General features: G+C 43.4%; 1 protein-coding gene across 1 annotated transcript; it reads left to right on the forward strand.

Moving 5' to 3' along the window:
* Positions 1-354: 354 nt before the first annotated feature.
* On the forward strand, positions 355-16279 carry pik3cd (phosphatidylinositol-4,5-bisphosphate 3-kinase, catalytic subunit delta). The gene is made up of 23 exons (XM_035646257.2): positions 355-833; positions 1616-1817; positions 2628-2856; positions 3746-3978; positions 4275-4451; positions 5788-5943; positions 6433-6522; positions 7597-7818; positions 9636-9732; positions 10073-10203; positions 10292-10342; positions 10464-10631; positions 11071-11192; positions 11286-11429; positions 11512-11611; positions 11688-11854; positions 12044-12153; positions 12383-12461; positions 12561-12728; positions 13677-13800; positions 14027-14172; positions 14244-14376; positions 14484-16279. Exons 2-23 carry the CDS (start codon positions 1677-1679, stop codon positions 14619-14621), a joined length of 3126 nt encoding a protein of 1041 aa, XP_035502150.1. The 5' UTR covers positions 355-833; positions 1616-1676; the 3' UTR covers positions 14622-16279.
* The last annotated feature ends 64 nt before the right edge of the window (positions 16280-16343 follow it).

Genomic DNA, 16343 nt, shown 5'->3' on the forward strand with positions numbered 1-16343 from the left:
CCACGTTGCAGGGGTCTAAAGTTACACTATAGTACCTGGAAATCTACATGGCCCCTGTCTTACTTACAAGAATTTCACAAACCAGTAGACACCGAGGGTTGTGAAACTCTACAGTGTCTTCACTTTTATCCTTTTCATACAATATATTGTCAGGGAATTCCTTTTCTATTATTATCTCCCCGTTCAACATAAAGTTTATATTCAAAACTCTCACGCGCTTTGTAAAATATCAAAGCATTATTTTGGTTTTGTTACACGTCTGTGAAATAATGTTTGAGAATTTGCTCCGCCTTCGACCAAAAAGAAAACTGTGTCAAGAATTAAGACCCGTGGCGCCCTTTCTCTCTTCTTTCACTCACAAGCGAGTACCCGAGTAAGAGAAATGAGCAGTTCTTGGTAGTTGGAGCGAGGGGGGACGTGTGTTTTTACTTTCACCCTACTTTCGCTTTTTGCGCCGAGTGAACTTTTGGAGGACGGTCCCTTGGCGCGCAGGGGGCTGGAGACTCCGCAGCGCGCCGCCGCGCCGCCGCGCCGCCCGGGTTGAGCCAGTGCGTCGACGCCTCCGATCGGGTGACAGCGCACTCGGCCCCGGCGACGCAGGGAAACGCCGCTGCGCTGCACATGAACCGCGACGGCGCCTCGTCCGCGTGAGGACCGGAGTCCGGTCAGCGCGCCTTCCCTCCGGGCGGGAGCGCATCGGTCCTGCAGCCTGCAGCCGCCGGAGCGAGGCATGCGTCCCGGTGATGTGCCAGCCTCCATCTTCGCCCGCGACCGACCCGTGAGGAGACGATGACCGGCGTGTAGAGCAGCGAGGCGAGTGTCTGCGCCAACAGGTTGGCAAAGCTCCTCGCCGTCACCTGCGACAAGTTGATTTACGCACAGAACAACGTCACGTGTTGTGTCGGGCTGTTGCTGCCTCCTGATTTAAATTCCAAAAATGTAAATTTTTTTTCTTCGTTTACGACATGTTAGAAGAGCCATAGTGTTGGGTGTTCTGAAATTCCCTGAAACACATTTCGATATTGACTGGGCCAGTCGGACTGTGCAAGCTCACATGGCACGAGTGTTCCCTTACCAAAAGAAAATCAATAGTCTCCAGTTACTCCAGGAAAAACAATTTTCACAATTACAAAACGTTGTTTTCTGTGTGTACACTGAGTTGGATCACAGGACATCAAACTTCCAAACGATTTGTATTTTTACAATTGAGTCAAACGAAGTTCATTGTGTATTCACCTTATTTGACCCCGAGGTAAGATGGAGGTGTATGAGTTCAGCCTGTAAATCCACATTATAAGAAATACTCTTTATACTGTTGCCTAGTTTTACAATTCAGTGTCTTATCCATTACGTTTTGCATTAAATTGGCAGAGCACTGAGGAGATGAAGAGGGGATCTGGTGCAAGGAACTACCGGCTACTGTTTATCGTTCATGTCACACACACACACACACACACACACACACACACACACACACTCTTCTTCCCCTCTCTGATTTCAATCAACAACCCTATAGGCTACAGATGCATCATTCAGTTTTTTTCCCTCCAGGGCTGCACACATCCTTATGTTAATAGAGGACATATTAACCCCAGCTGTGTTTCCTCATGGGTAGACGGCCAGCTTGTGTTCCGGTGAGCAGCGGGCGAGCTGACGGTAAATGAGAGGCCGTCACCATGCCCCCGGGGAAGTATGGGATGCAGGAGGAATGGGAGAAGGAGGGCGTCCAGGAGATCATGATGGACTTCCTGCTGCCGACCGGGATCTTGCTCAAATTCCCTGTGTCTCGAAATGACACCATCAAAAGCATCAAAAAGGTCCGTCAGCTTACATGTGTTCAAAGACCAGATGGACTTTGATTTCCCACTGAGACACGATATGTGATGTAATCATAAATTGCATATTTATCTATTACAATATATACCATTGTATTTCTAGGAGACTGACAAGTGTTGACACCGCAGCACAGCTCCGTGGCTCAGGAGTGAGCACAGTTGCAAAATGCTGTTGTAGTATTTACAATACTTACTCAATACGCTTTAAAACAAATTTGATGACTTAATATGTCCTCCAGACATTAAACTAATTGAAATTGTCTGGAACAACTCTCGCTGGTGCTTTTGATCCATCTTCAAATTTTGATGCAACCCTTTAGCGAAGACGCTGCAGCCCTCCTCTGTCTGCTGGAGCAGATCGGCTATTAAATGTGAATGTGCCCGTTTCTATGCCAACAGTTCTGCCACTTCAGGCCGTTTGACTTGGCTGTGTTAACTAATGGTACACTCGGAAGCTGTTAAGATGATTAAGATATTAAATGTCTTTGCAGTCTGAGTGATTCACAAGGAATTTTAGAAAAAGAAAGTTTTAAAAAAACCTTCCAGGGTCAATTTTTTGCACAATGGGTTATCGTTTGAGCTCGGAAAGCGGAAATCCGAGTGGTGGCAAATATGCAATTCTTCAACTTGGCAGCTTTTTCATTGTTTTGATAGTAGTACAGTGGTTGAATCCCTGTTTCCATAAAGAATACATTTTTATGACCCCCAAGGCGTTTATTTAACCTGCACAGAGGACACACCGTTCACTTCTGGGCTCTCACCCTTATGTATCGCTGGCGTCTCCTGTTTCAGATGGTTTGGAAAAATGCCAGAAGCGAGGCCCTGTTCTGTGGACTGGGTGACCCCGATGCGTACGTCTTCACCTGCATCAACCAGACCGCAGAGCGGGAGGAGCTGGAGGAAGAATCGCGCCGTATAAACGATGTGCGGCCCTTCATGTGTGTTCTGAGGCTGGTGGCGAGGGAGGGCGACCGAGCGGAGAAGCTCATCAACACCCAAATCAGCCTGCTCATTGGCAAAGGCAAGCAGCCCCCCCTCCTCTCTGATAGAGCTGACCTGCTATTACAGTCACAGAGGTTTTGGTGTTTGGTGGTTTTATTGCTGCTTTTACTAAGAAAAGGAGCAGGCTTCTGTCAGCGTCAAAATAAAGAGGAGAGTTTTATCTCTCTACGTATGTGACATTTTAATGTCAGAGCTGCCACGACCTGGTTCCAGGCCTCTGAATTACTGTGCACATGTCTAGTTTAATCAGAAAAATTCAAACAAAATAATTGAAATGACAGTTTCAGACTTGCTTGCCAGTTCCTTTCACTTTATTATTCAGTCCCTTACTGACGCATCCATCCACATATTTTTGGTAATAGCGACGCTGTGGTGGCTTACAAGTAGTTTGAAGAAATGTGTTGGGGTTTTTTTGGCCAACCTGTAACATTTTCTCGGCAATTTTCTTTTCTGTGATGATCCCCAATTTTTTTTCAGTCCCACCTATAAAACTCGTGATTGGTTTGGATGTTTTTCAAACCAGGGGACGAGCCTCGGCAACAAGCGGCACAGCTGCACTATTTGAACGGATGAAAAAAAAGACGTGACAGTAATTCAGGGGTGTGAGTTGGCGGGAATCCAAGGATTGCTATTTTTCCAAAGCCATTAGCCAAATTAGCAAAGTAACACTTGTATGAAATAGAAAGGACCTATGATCACAAGAAAAACGGTTGTTTCTTGATTTCTTTGTTTTGTATTCATGACATTAAGTCGCCGACGTCGTCATAATATAGTGTATTCTGTTTCTGCCGTTTTCGTTGGGCGTCAGTTGCATCAGTTTTAATTAATGAAACATGTGCGCTCCTGTGTAGATCCTCTCCTGAGTTAATGTGAACATGAAGTTTGACTCATGAGTATTTTTTTTTCAGGTCTGCATGAGTTTGAAGCCCAGAAGAACCACGAGGTGAACGAGTTCAGGACTAAGATGTGCATTTTTTGTGAAGAGAAGGCTCAGGAGCGTCAGATGTTGCCATGGCAGCAGTGGATGGAGTACAACTTCCCGTGTGACCTGGAGCCATGCTGCACTCCGCCACACAGTGGGAGCCTGAAGTCAAAAAACACCAAGAAGTTTTTCATTAACGTCAAGTTTGAGGCGTGCGACGTGAGTCGATCTGCTGTTGTAGTTCTTTTGAGTGATATTTCTGAAGGTGGCTAAGACAAACGATTGGGCAGCAGTTGGGAAGCCTAAAACAAACGCACAACAGCTTTGATTGGGAAAAACTGTGGTTCCACCTTGTGTTGACAAACTGTGGAGGACAATGCAAAGTAAATGTGAGCACCTTTGGAAATCCCCCTCCCACGCCATGAGCAAGATCCACCGACATGAAAGCTAAATTCTGTCAGAGTTTCTGGGAAGCTGGCCCCTTTAATTGAATCGCGCCGTCTGTTCTGTTACAGGAAAGCTTCATGCTGCAGCAGGATCCTCAGGATCACCCCGTGGCTCTGATGAGGAGCGCCCTGAAGAAGAAGGCCAACGTGTTTCGCTCAGTGCGACAGGAGCCGGAGGACTACACCCTGCAGGTCAACGGGAGGTGGGAGTATATCTATGGGAAACATCCCATGTGCCAGTTCAAAGTGAGTGACCGCAAAAACACCCACACGTACTTCAATGATTTACCGTGAAAGTGGAAATAGACAAGGTTATTTGTGTACTTGTTAAATACCTGCGCCTTTACCGGAGTCTCGCTACTGCAGCGTCTTTACGACAATGACCAAACAACAACACCGCCTGGAGCCGCTGGGGGCACGAACGTTGTCCCTTGCCTCAACGAGTCTCAGTGGATTTAAGCGTAAAAAAAATTCAGTGTCCATCTGAAAACAAATCTTTATTAACGGATACGAAATAAACACAACACAAATAAACAAACAACCCCGCTGATCTTGTTCGTTTTTTCGCCACATAAACACCTCGAGAATGAACAGACAATAGGTCTGTGTTTAGCACACTTCAACTCTTCACATTCGGCCCTTTTTGGGCGGTTCCTTTATCGCTTTTTGTTCGTTGTTCTCTTCTCAGGACTCGGTTCTCAATCCGACCGAAGCAGATATATGCAGGAGCATGCCCACAGCATGATGCTGCCGCCGCAGTACTTCATGTCTGTGATAGTGGGCTTTTGCTGATGTGTTTTGATTGTGCCAAAAAGGCAATTAGCATGAGGCTTAACATCATCCTCCACTTGCTTCAGAGACTCCTACGTGCCTGCAGGCCAACATTAGTCCTTGTGTGTGATATGGGTTCTTCAGTCCCCTCAGTTTTTTTTTCCCCTGGCTGTGAAGATGCGCCTCATAGAGACACTGTTGGCTTCTGCGCTCTATGGCGTTCGGATGTGGACATAGATTTGAAACTTTGCCATTTGTTTAACCACTTACAAATCAAGTGTCACTTTGTCAAGATGAATTTGTAAAGATTTCTCTATTTAGACACAAGAGTCATTTTCTTTTGATTTGTGGAAAAAGCCTAATCACTAGTTCACTGTTTCTGTGCTGTACGATGATATAAGATATAAAAAGCCCACTGAATATTTTTAATGAGCCCATGAGCTGTTACTTTCTCAGTGGACGAGTTTTTGGACCACGGTGGTGGAAGTAACTGTCATATCAGGAGTAGGGTGACTCAGGGTTATGGTGGCAGGAGACGTCACTGGTGATTTTGAAACTCCGGCTACCTGCAGGGGTGACTCATATTGTGTCTAGCAGCGCTTCAGAGAGGAACTGCGTCCATCCACACGTAATGAGATTTTGCCTGCATTAACCTACAGTAAATGAACAGCCTCCTGGAGTTAACCAGGCCTATCGGAACACTGGGAAACATATGTGGGTGATCTGACTGATGGCTGTACCAGTAAACAAAATAAAAAAAATCTCTTCTTCTGTCCCCCTCCTGTTGTCTATGTCTATCTTTTGACCCCAGTACATTTTCTCATGTTTGAGAAATGGCCAGAACCCCCATCTAACCATGGTGCACCACTCCACCATCAGCAAGTTTCAGGAGGAGCAAGGCCAAATGTGCAGCCAGGAATACAAGAGTCGCTCCCTGTCCAGGCCTCCTCCGCTGCCCCTGAAGAAGGTGAGAGGTCAGCGGACGGCTGGCGTCTCTCATTAAAAGAGCAACTCGCTCTTTCTCTCTCCATCTCTCTCCATCTCTCCATTTGTCCTTCTCCTATCCTCTCTCCTCCATGGACTTTGGCACACTGGAAACATGCTGTCTAACACAACGTAGATAATTTACACACACACACACACACACACACACACACACACGCACACACACACACACACACACACACACACAAACACATCTATCTATTAAAGAAGAACTCTCTGTCGGTTTATTCCCGTTTCAAAGCTCTTTCCTTTTTCCCCCCCTTTACTTTCTTTTCAAAGTGTTTGTTCTCTTACTTATTGCTCTTGACATGTGGCCAAACAGGAAATTATAGCAACGGTTTCATGCCTTCACAACTTCAGCGAATGCTGTTCATGAAATTTCACTGTAAAGTGAGATTGAGAGGGGAAACTGAATGTTCCTCTCTCCTCCCGACTCCTCTCCTCTCCGCAGCTGAATACCTCGTCTCTGTGGTCCATCACCGAGCCGTTCTACATCCACCTGTTGCAGGGCAGCCGAGTCAACGCAGATGAGGGAATGAAGGTCGGTGGGGGTTTTGCGTGGGTTCTCTCTCACGGCTGCTCAATGAAATGTGGCATTCACTTGTTTACCAATATCTTAATTTCAGTTGTAGGAACAGCGAACTTGACATATACATGATAGGGGTGTCACATGGTCCAGACCACACGTTTCCCATAATTCATCGAGGCGGTTGGTTAAAACTTCAAAACAGGAAGTGGGGAGGGCCTATCTGGTTTTTACGTCTCATTCTGAGGCCTAGATTCTAAGAAAAAAAGAAACACTTCATGCTGTCTTTCCCTCTCTCGCTTTCAATGCACTTCTTTTTTCTTTTCTTTTTTGAAGGCGATGCATGCATTGTGTTACTATTGCAGACAGGCCGTGACCTATGTTGAAACTTTTATATATATATATATAAATATATATATATATAGAAAAAATATCCAGTCACAATCCATTTTCCTTCATTTGTTAAATTTTGCAACCAATTTCAAGAATAAGAAAAAGTGAGAAGACAAGTAGGGAACCCTGTTAATGTGTGTCTGTGTTTGTGAGTCACTTTCATAACTAACTGTGTTACTGTTCAGTTGGGTTATTAAGTGTAAGTGCACTGCTGCCTGAGAGCACATCATGACTCATGGCAAATTTGTCCTGTCACATAATTATCAGGCGCTGGTTGGAAATCACACCCTGGGGCAAAATAGCCACTCATATATTTTGTAAATATAGATTCAGACTATCTTGATTTGGCAAAAGGCAGGAGTTTAATGGTCGGACAATATTGAATTCGACCTCTAATGATTGTATATATATATATATATATATATATATATATATATATATATATATATATATATATTTTTTTTTTTTTTGAAAGACTGTGCAGAGCATTGAAAGGCACTGCAACCTGCCTACTTTATGAATGTGTAGACTAATTGCCGGAGTGACACGGAAAACTGTGAATCATCTTGTGAAGTCTGTCCCTCACAGATGTGTTGAACTGTTCAGCTTCCAAACCACATGTCGGGCCTTTGTCTAATCACTACTGTATATGTGTGTGTGTGTGTGTGTGTGTGTGTGCGTGTGTTTCCCCTCCAGCTTGTGGTGCAGGCTGGCCTTTTCCATGGCAGCGAGCTGCTCTGCAAGGTAGTGACAAGCTCGGAGGTGACCGTGTGCTCCGAGCCGCTGTGGGATCAGAGGCTGGAGTTTGACATAAACGTGGCCGACCTGCCGCGCATGAGCCGCCTGTGCTTCGCGCTCTACGCCGTCATTGAGAAAACCAAGAAACCCCGTGGCACCAAAAAGAAGAACAAGAAAGCGGTGAGTCCGGCTGAGACTTGTGGCAAATTTTTTTGGAGCCGTGGCACACAACTCATGATCATGCAGGCAAGTGTTATTGGGGCTGCGGAGTGTGAACTTGTTAGCAAACACAAACAGATCTGCTTCCTCTCTAGTGTGTAGTGCGCGTAGTTGGTGTGTGCTGTGTGTTCCGCTGCTGCGTCTGGTTGTGCAAGTTTGTTCAGTGGCAAGGCTGCGGTTGACGTTTCATCCGCTTCAGCCCTTTTATCTGAGCATCACTCTGAGGAAGGAAGGAACTGGAGAAACATTTTCAAGGAATTCTAAATTCATCTTTACTGTCACCAGTCGTACTTACAGACCACAGAGCATTTGACATTTCAATTTGCTCCTCGGCCTGCAGGCCTCTACTGGGGACAGTTCAGACTCGAGACCTACAACATTGCAACGTCATTTTTTTTGCTGCTGTTTTATTTTTCTCAGGGGAACACTTTGGATAAAAGTCTCTTGGCTAGAGCACAACGTGTATTTTATTTGTGTGATTAATGCTGGATATTTCGGAGCACAACAAGTCTGATAACATTAGATAACACATGAATAAAGAAAAATCTATTTTTCAAAAAAAAAAAAAAAAAATCAAATGTAGTTATTAAACGGTTGTGGCTAAGATACTGTATGTTCTAGATGAGGCTGCGAGCACAACTGCAGAACTTTTCTGAATTAAATAGAACACTTTTTCTACACTGCGTCAGGAGAAGAGCATCATTGCCGAGCACCGTGACAGCCACAGCACAAACAACTGACAAACAACAACACGACCATGATATCTTATGTTTGTGTGGTGTTGTGGTGCCTGGCAATTAGGCTTGCTCTTGTCCTGTCATGTAAAGAAAATAGCCCACATTTCGAACAAATATTACTTTTAGTACAGAAATGATTATGGCCGATTATTATGCAACTATTTTGATCATGAATAAATTGTTCATTTCCAACATTCAATGGTTCTAGATTCTCAAATGTGAGGGGTTCTAATCGGCTGCGTTATGTCACTATTCGTAACATTAATAAAGAGCCAGTTAGAGTTATTTTTTTTATATCTTGTTTGATGCTACAACATCTGTAGTGCGGCACTGTGAGACGACACTGTAAAGAGCCTACACACACACACACACACACACACACACACACACACACACACACACACCCACCCACACACACACACTGAGTGGTACAGTGAACAACAACTAATTCCCCTTTTCTGTGGCTGTGGTCTCAACAACTTTTGTTTCGATATGTTGCAGTGTCTGTGGGCACCATGTTCGGGCAAACCTCCCAAACATGGTGCCCAGGTGTATATTTTACGGGTATCGAGGCCGCTTCTGCTTTCTTTGCCACTTCTCTCTTCTTTTGCCTGGAAGAGAGAAGTCCTGCAGCCGGTCGGCAGAGAGTCAGATGGAAGTTGAGCTACTTTTAACAGTCTTGTTTTTTCTGTATAGACTATTTTGTGTCACTGGCTGTTTACAGCCCCAGTGTGTTTGTTTCGTTTTGAACACCATGGTTATTTTTCGTCAGATCATTGCTTGGAACTCGTTCCTATTTTTGACGCGTTACATTCTCACTTCAGCTTGAAAACCTGAGACCCTATAAACATAGAATCATCTCACTTATCTTCTTACTAGAAGCTGCACATTTCTTTCCTTTACGCTTTATTATTTAACATGATAAATGTTTCAATGTTTAAATTCTGTCTCAAAGACTCACTTTGCATGATTTTTACAGATGGCCTGTAAAGCTAATCAACAAACCTAACCCTCCCCGTCCTTCTCTCTCTGTCCTTTCAGGATTGTCCCATAGCCTGGGTGAACACCATGGTGTTCGACTACAAGGACCAGCTGAAGACTGGGGAGTTCCTCTTGTCCACATGGCCATCTGTCCCCGGTACTTGTCAGCCTTGCCTCTTCTTACATTTCCTCCTATTCAAAAACACGTCACATGTTCACAGCCTCCTCCGCAGCGCCTGGGAGCACACAGTGCTCAAAGGGACATGCGGCACCGCCAAATCCCCGCATATTCAAACAAAATGTGTTGTTGGTGTCAGATGTTTGGCTGTAAAATATGGTTATGTGTTTATTCACTATGTAGCATTTTCATAATTCCATCTTCATGACAGTCAAGAGAGTGAGTTCACTATGAAAATGTTCTGGGAATACAGTAGAGTCAGTGAATAGTAGCAACAGCTACCAAGTGGCACATTTCATATATTACATTTTCATCACAGATGACAAAAGTGAGCTGTTGAACCCGATGGGAACAGTGGAGAAGAACCCCAACGTGGACAGTGCTGCAGGACTTCTCATTCGCTTTGCCAACATCCGACCACATCCTCTTTATTACCCTCCGCTTGACAAGGTACTTGTTCCCAAAAGGCTATGTTGGGTTCATACTGAAATTTTAATTTGTAATTCTGTCAGTGAAAAAAATCGGCATCTATTTTCAGATAAATGACATAGAGAGGAACGGTGATGCGGCTTCTGTCACTAAGGAAGAAGTAAGACTTTCAACAGCTCACATCTTGCAGTTATCACACTGTGAAAGAAAGAAAAAACACACAGCTCTTTGGTGTTTTTCACATATTTTGATGAATTTCTTTTCGGGTCCATCCTCTGTAGTACATGAAACTGAAGGAAATCATGGACAACAAGAACTACACAGAGTTTTTTGAAGATGAAAAGGAACTCTTGTGGCATCTCCGTACCGAAGTTCGCGACCGTTATCCGGAGAATCTGTCCAAGCTGCTCCTCATCACCAAGTGGAACAAGCGAGAGGATGTGGTTCAGGTATAAATGGAGAGTTATGGAGGAGAATTTCCTTCCTCTATGTCCAACTTGGTTTTCTCAGGCATCTACAGGACTACCCAAAGAAACAAAACACAAACACCTTGAAAAAGTCCAGATTGACCTTTTCTGTCCTGTACAATTTACTCACTTATTTGTTTTAGGAATTTCACATATTTCACATATAATACCTGGTGTGTTTATGGTACTTGGAAAACCAGCATATCATTGGAGAAACTGATATCAACAAAGTTTTGACAGATTTGCTTGTTAAATGACTTAATGACTTGTTAAATTATCTGCTGAACTTTTCAGCACTACCAACCAATGAAGGTCTGGGAAATGTTTCACAGTACATTGGAATAACAATGAAGTGTTACCTATAAAAGTTATAATTGTTGTCATTGTGATAAAAAAAAATAAATGACTTGATTCTCCTTAGATGGTGAATCTGTTGAGGAACTGGCCCGACCTGCCTGCCATCCATGCATTAGAGCTCTTGGACTACAGTTTTCCCGACCCAGCGATACGTTCGTTTACTATCAGGTGCCTCAGGAAGCTCAGGTATGTGGGTGTTTGTATTTATATCCATAAGCCATTTTGTATTTCCACTTTATAACTGCATAATCATCCATAGACTATTTTCTCTGCACACAGTGATGATGAACTGCTACAGTATTTAATCCAGCTGGTCCAGGTCCTGAAGTACGAGTCCTACCTAGACTGTGACCTCACTACGTTCCTGCTAGAGAGGGCTTTGTCCAACCGGAGAATAGGACACTTTCTGTTTTGGCATCTCAGGTGAGACGCAGCCCAGCAGAAAACCCCAAATCATCTACGTTTGCATCCTTTTGTTTGACGGGTGTGTTTGTGCTTACTGTAGGTCAGAAATTCACGTGGCGTCTGTGACTTTGCGTTTTGGCCTGATTTTGGAGGCCTACTGCAGGGGGAACATCCACCACATAAAGCTCTTAACCAAACAGGTAATCTCACGTGGTTATAGGCTCTGACTAAATGTGTGTATTTGTTTGATGCTAAATCTCAGCCTCTGCCACACAGAACGAAGCACTGAGCAAAATGAAGACCCTGAGTGACTTTGTCAAGTCAGGCTCCCAGAAGTTGACAGCAGAGGACCTGAAACTGTGCATCAGGCAGGAGTCCTACCTGGAGGCCCTGTCAGACCTGCTGTCGCCTCTCAACCCCAGCATCATCCTAACTGAGATCTGGTTAGTTCCAGACACAGAGTAGTCGCACGCACGCACGCACACACACAAAAAGGGCCAAGGGAGTAAGATGGTGGCACCCTATTTTGTAATAAACATCCAAGTCCGAAGTGTATTCTGTCATTTATTCTATAGTCACGACACAATGTTAAGATGATCATGTGTTCATAATGAGTGTGTTTACTCTTGCAGTGCAGATAAGTGCAGATTTATGGACTCGAAGATGAAGCCGCTCTGGTTGATGTATAAGAACAACTGGGCTCCAGAAGACATGGTGGGCATCATCTTCAAGAAGGGAGACGGTGAGCTTCAAGAAAATCTGAATGCATGACCACATTTTAACACACTTTACATTACATACATACATACATAGTTGTACATTACAGTGCACCAGAAAGATTAACAAACCCAGGAGGTTTGGAAAGGGACGTCTCCTAAATTAAAAAAAAGAGGAAAGTTAGAAAGTTAGAAGTCAAACGGCACAAGTGAGAAATGTTTTGGCGTCACCTTTTTGGCACTCATCCCCTATAGATCTTCGACAAGACATGTTGACGCTCCAGATGATCCAGCTCATGGAGACTTTGTGGAAGAGGGAAGGCCTTGATCTCAGGTACGGTGGGAGCAGTTACTGGCAGCAGCGGCTTATGCTTTTGCAGAGAATATCTTCTACACCAACCTTTAGTCTGACAATGCTCCCCCGCACTCACAGGATGATCCCGTATGGCTGCTTGTCCACCGGTAACAAGATGGGGCTCATTGAGGTCGTGGAGAACTCTGACACCATCGCCAACATCCAGCGCAACAACAGTAACAGTGCTGCCACTGCCGCCTTCAACAAGGACGCTCTGCTCAACTGGCTCAAATCTAAGAATCCTGAGTGAGTACGAGGAGCTTCTTTGACACAAAGATTGTCCATTACTCTACTGTTAAGATTCTGTACTGGTCTCTGTTAGTATGTGGTGTGTTCACCCTGAAAATACCTGATCTGAGAAATGAATACTGTCACTCAATACTGTGCATCATTTAGCATTCAAAAAAGGTCCTTATATTTGCATTGATATTATAGTATGTTAAGGACCATTTATTAAGCGTTTATACAGTTCTTATGATTACAAAATGGGTTTAATTTCATATTCAAGATCCCAAATACCTTTTGATTTTTTGAACTCGACAAAGACTTGCATTTGCTAGGTGTTGTCATTCCGCTAAATGTAAGTATATTACACTGAAGCATTAGTTAGAACCAGCAGGAACCAAATTTTATTGACACTGTGGGTCTTTTGAAAAAAAATCCTTTAGGGGAACGTTTAAGTTTTGTGTTGTAAGAAATAATTTGTGTGTACGTGTGTGTGGTCTGAATTGTTCACATCCAAATATGTATTGTGTGTGAGACCATGGAAGACTAAGACAAAGTGCACAGGCGCCTGCAGCTTTAGCAACCTTAAATGGGAGTTGATTTTTATTTGCTGCCAGTCTGCCAGACAGTCTGAAGGTCTTGTCTAAGCTAAACGCTCCTTGAAGAAGGAGAACCATTTCTGAGTAATGAATAAGCCTTTGTGCGTCACATTGGCAAGACGGGCCCAGCTGACTGCATGACAGAGCAGAGAGGTAATTAGCTTGAAATACTGCAGCACAGGAAATGGAGTGGAGAAAATTAGTAAAAGCTTAACACCTTGAACCCTGTGCACGTCTAGACCACCAAAGGACGTGGCGGTCAATCGTTAATCAGCCACAGGAAGACTTGAATATTTCATATACTGCAGCAGTAGGGAAAACCTGCCTTGTGACGGAATCCTTGCTTCTCTGACCCTTTTTTTGTCACCAGGGACAAACTCGATCAAGCAATAGAAGAGTTCACGCTATCCTGTGCTGGCTACTGTGTAGCTACTTACGTCCTGGGCATTGGAGATCGTCACAATGACAACATCATGATCAGGGAAACTGGACAGGTGAGGTTTACTAATTCATATTGTGAAAACAATATAATACTGCTCGGTACAGTATGGAGGTTTGCAATATAGTTTCCAACAACCCTTACAATACTCGATGGTGTCTTTTAATTTAATTCCAGTGATTCTTTTGTCAGATTAGCATCATTCAGGTCACTCACCAGCATGTGACTGTCGCCAGCGATTCAGAACCTACTTAACAATCGTTTTGACCTTTGTCCCTCAGCTGTTCCACATTGACTTTGGGCATTTCCTGGGCAACTTCAAGCGGAAACTGGGAATCAACAGGGAGCGTGTGCCTTTCATCCTGACCTATGACTTTGTTCATGTGATCCAGCAAGGAAGGACGAACAACAGCGAGAAATTTGAGAGGTACAACCGGGCTGGAATTTTGTTCATATATTTTTATATCTGATGACCGATTTGTGTGTCCTCGACGTCAGGTTCAGGGAGTACTGCGAGCGGGCCTATAAGATCCTGTGTCGGAACGGGACGCTGTTTGTGAACCTCTTTGCTATGATGAAGGCAGCAGGACTGCCAGAGCTCACCTCCTTCAAAGACATCCAGTATCTAAAGGTATGCAAGTGTGCTAATGGTGATGGTGATGATGATGATGCTGTTGCTGCTGCTAATGAGGTTCATAATAATGTTGACAATGTTTTTTGTTCTTGTTTCCGAAAAAGGATTCTTTAGCTTTGGGCAAGTCAGAGGACGAGGCACTGAAGAATTTCAAAGTGAAGTTTAACGAAGCTCTGCGAGAGAGCTGGAAGACCAAAGTCAACTGGATGATGCACTCCTTGGCCAAAGATAATAGACCGTGAAGAAGGCAGAACACCTGAGGACCGCCCAAGACATTATGGATTTTAACTTATAGAGATGAAGGGAAGGAAACACAATCAAATATTTTACTTTATCGATCGCACTCAAAGATACTCAGCAATTGTTTACATCTGTCTGTGGTACTGTAAATAACGACTAAGTGGAGGCATCCAAAGACAATGAGATAATCATGGAGCATCATTTCAAACAGTGAGAGGCCTTTGCCCTTGGGGCCATATCAAGACAGAGGACGAAAATGTGTTTTGGATTCGTTTGAACTGATACTTGAAGACAACCTGCTCATGCAAAGGTATCATGAATCACTGAAACAGAAGCAGAGACTGAAACTTCATCTCAACAACTGCGTAATGCAGCAGAGAGCCAACGACAAACCATGATAATGGTTTTTGATGATACCTTTCAGTCACAGGGTACAATAACAGGGCAGTCTTTCATATGGGTTGATGGCTGTGTCATTTGCTCTCATTTCAACTGCCTCTTTGCAATTGTGTCTTATATTTTTTACTTTATTATATTTTTTATTTAATTTGGTAACTCTGAAGTACTTGTACAGAGCCATGAAGGATATTTTAGACAGGATGTTGTCTTTCACTGCTGTATCACTTATTGATTTGTAATAAGCCTTGAAGTACGGTATGTTTCCCATTAAGAAGACAGAAAACAGAAGAGACATGTACAATTTTATTGTAAGACGAGGAAAACACCTTTGAATGGGACCATTATTTTTCGATTATATCCCTGTGTACCTGAATGTGATACTCACAAAACAGCGGCTACACGTAGGAATAGTTTGACATTTGGGTAAATGTGCTTATTTGCCAAGACTCAAATGAGATGTTCAACGACCCCAAAAATGATCTGTCTGTTAAATATGATGCTGGAGAGTCAAGAGTCGGTTAGCTTAGCTTAGCACAAAGACTGAAAAACAGATTAAAACGACTAACTTGGTTTTGTGCGAAGGAAACAAAATCTCAAAAGTTCATTCTCAATCTGGTAAGATTGTTTTGACCAAACTCAGACTCTTTCCTATATTTATGCTAAGCTAAGCGAAACATCTCCTGGCTCCAGCTTCATGTTAAGCACATAGATATAACGGTAGTATAGATTTTAATGTTATTCCCAACTATTCCATTATTGACACGAGTGCCATTAGCACCTGGACAAAGACATGAACTCAGGCGCGAGGCAAAGATGTTATAGGTGTTTGGTGACAAACAGACAAAACATTCAATACCTGATTCAGTAAAACCCAAATAAGACAATCTGTTGTCCCATGTAAGCCATAGACGTGTGGTTGAGTTTCTCAAAATGTGTAAATCTCAACTGTGTGAACTATCTCAGATGATGCAGTATGTGTGTCTGTTTATGAGAGTCTGATGTTTTCTGATATTTAAGCTATGCATTGTGATTTCCATTGTTTTGTCTAACTGATGTGCGCGGGGGCATGAAAATGATGTCATGCTTACAGTGTCCAAGACATGTATAATTTGACATATCTAATGCCTTTGTGGTTTCTCTGTCTCAGTGAGCCTGTGTGCTGGATGATTTAAATATTATGTTGTGTTCAGATTATTTTTACATGCTGTATATCCTGCTGTCAGTCTTGCAAGGACCAGTTGAATGAAAGATGTGCTTTTCATATCCTTTTCATTTTTGTTTGACAGTTAAAATGTTCTCTCCCGTTTTTAATGAGTTTCGGTATA

Source organism: Scophthalmus maximus, chromosome 3 (assembly GCF_022379125.1).
Source record: "Scophthalmus maximus strain ysfricsl-2021 chromosome 3, ASM2237912v1, whole genome shotgun sequence".
NCBI lineage: Eukaryota > Metazoa > Chordata > Actinopteri > Pleuronectiformes > Scophthalmidae > Scophthalmus > Scophthalmus maximus.

What these genes read in the sequence shown, in the direction of transcription:
- pik3cd (XM_035646257.2), top strand. Translation starts at nt 1,677, where the DNA reads ATGCCCCCGGGGAAGTATGGGATGCAGGAGGAATGGGAGAAGGAGGGC. An exon ending in CATCTTCAAGAAGGGAGACG is followed by an intron (nt 12,154 to 12,382) that starts GTGAGCTTCAAG and finishes CATCCCCTATAG; the next exon opens with ATCTTCGACAAGACATGTTG. An exon ending in TGATCAGGGAAACTGGACAG is followed by an intron (nt 13,801 to 14,026) that starts GTGAGGTTTACT and finishes TTTGTCCCTCAG; the next exon opens with CTGTTCCACATTGACTTTGG.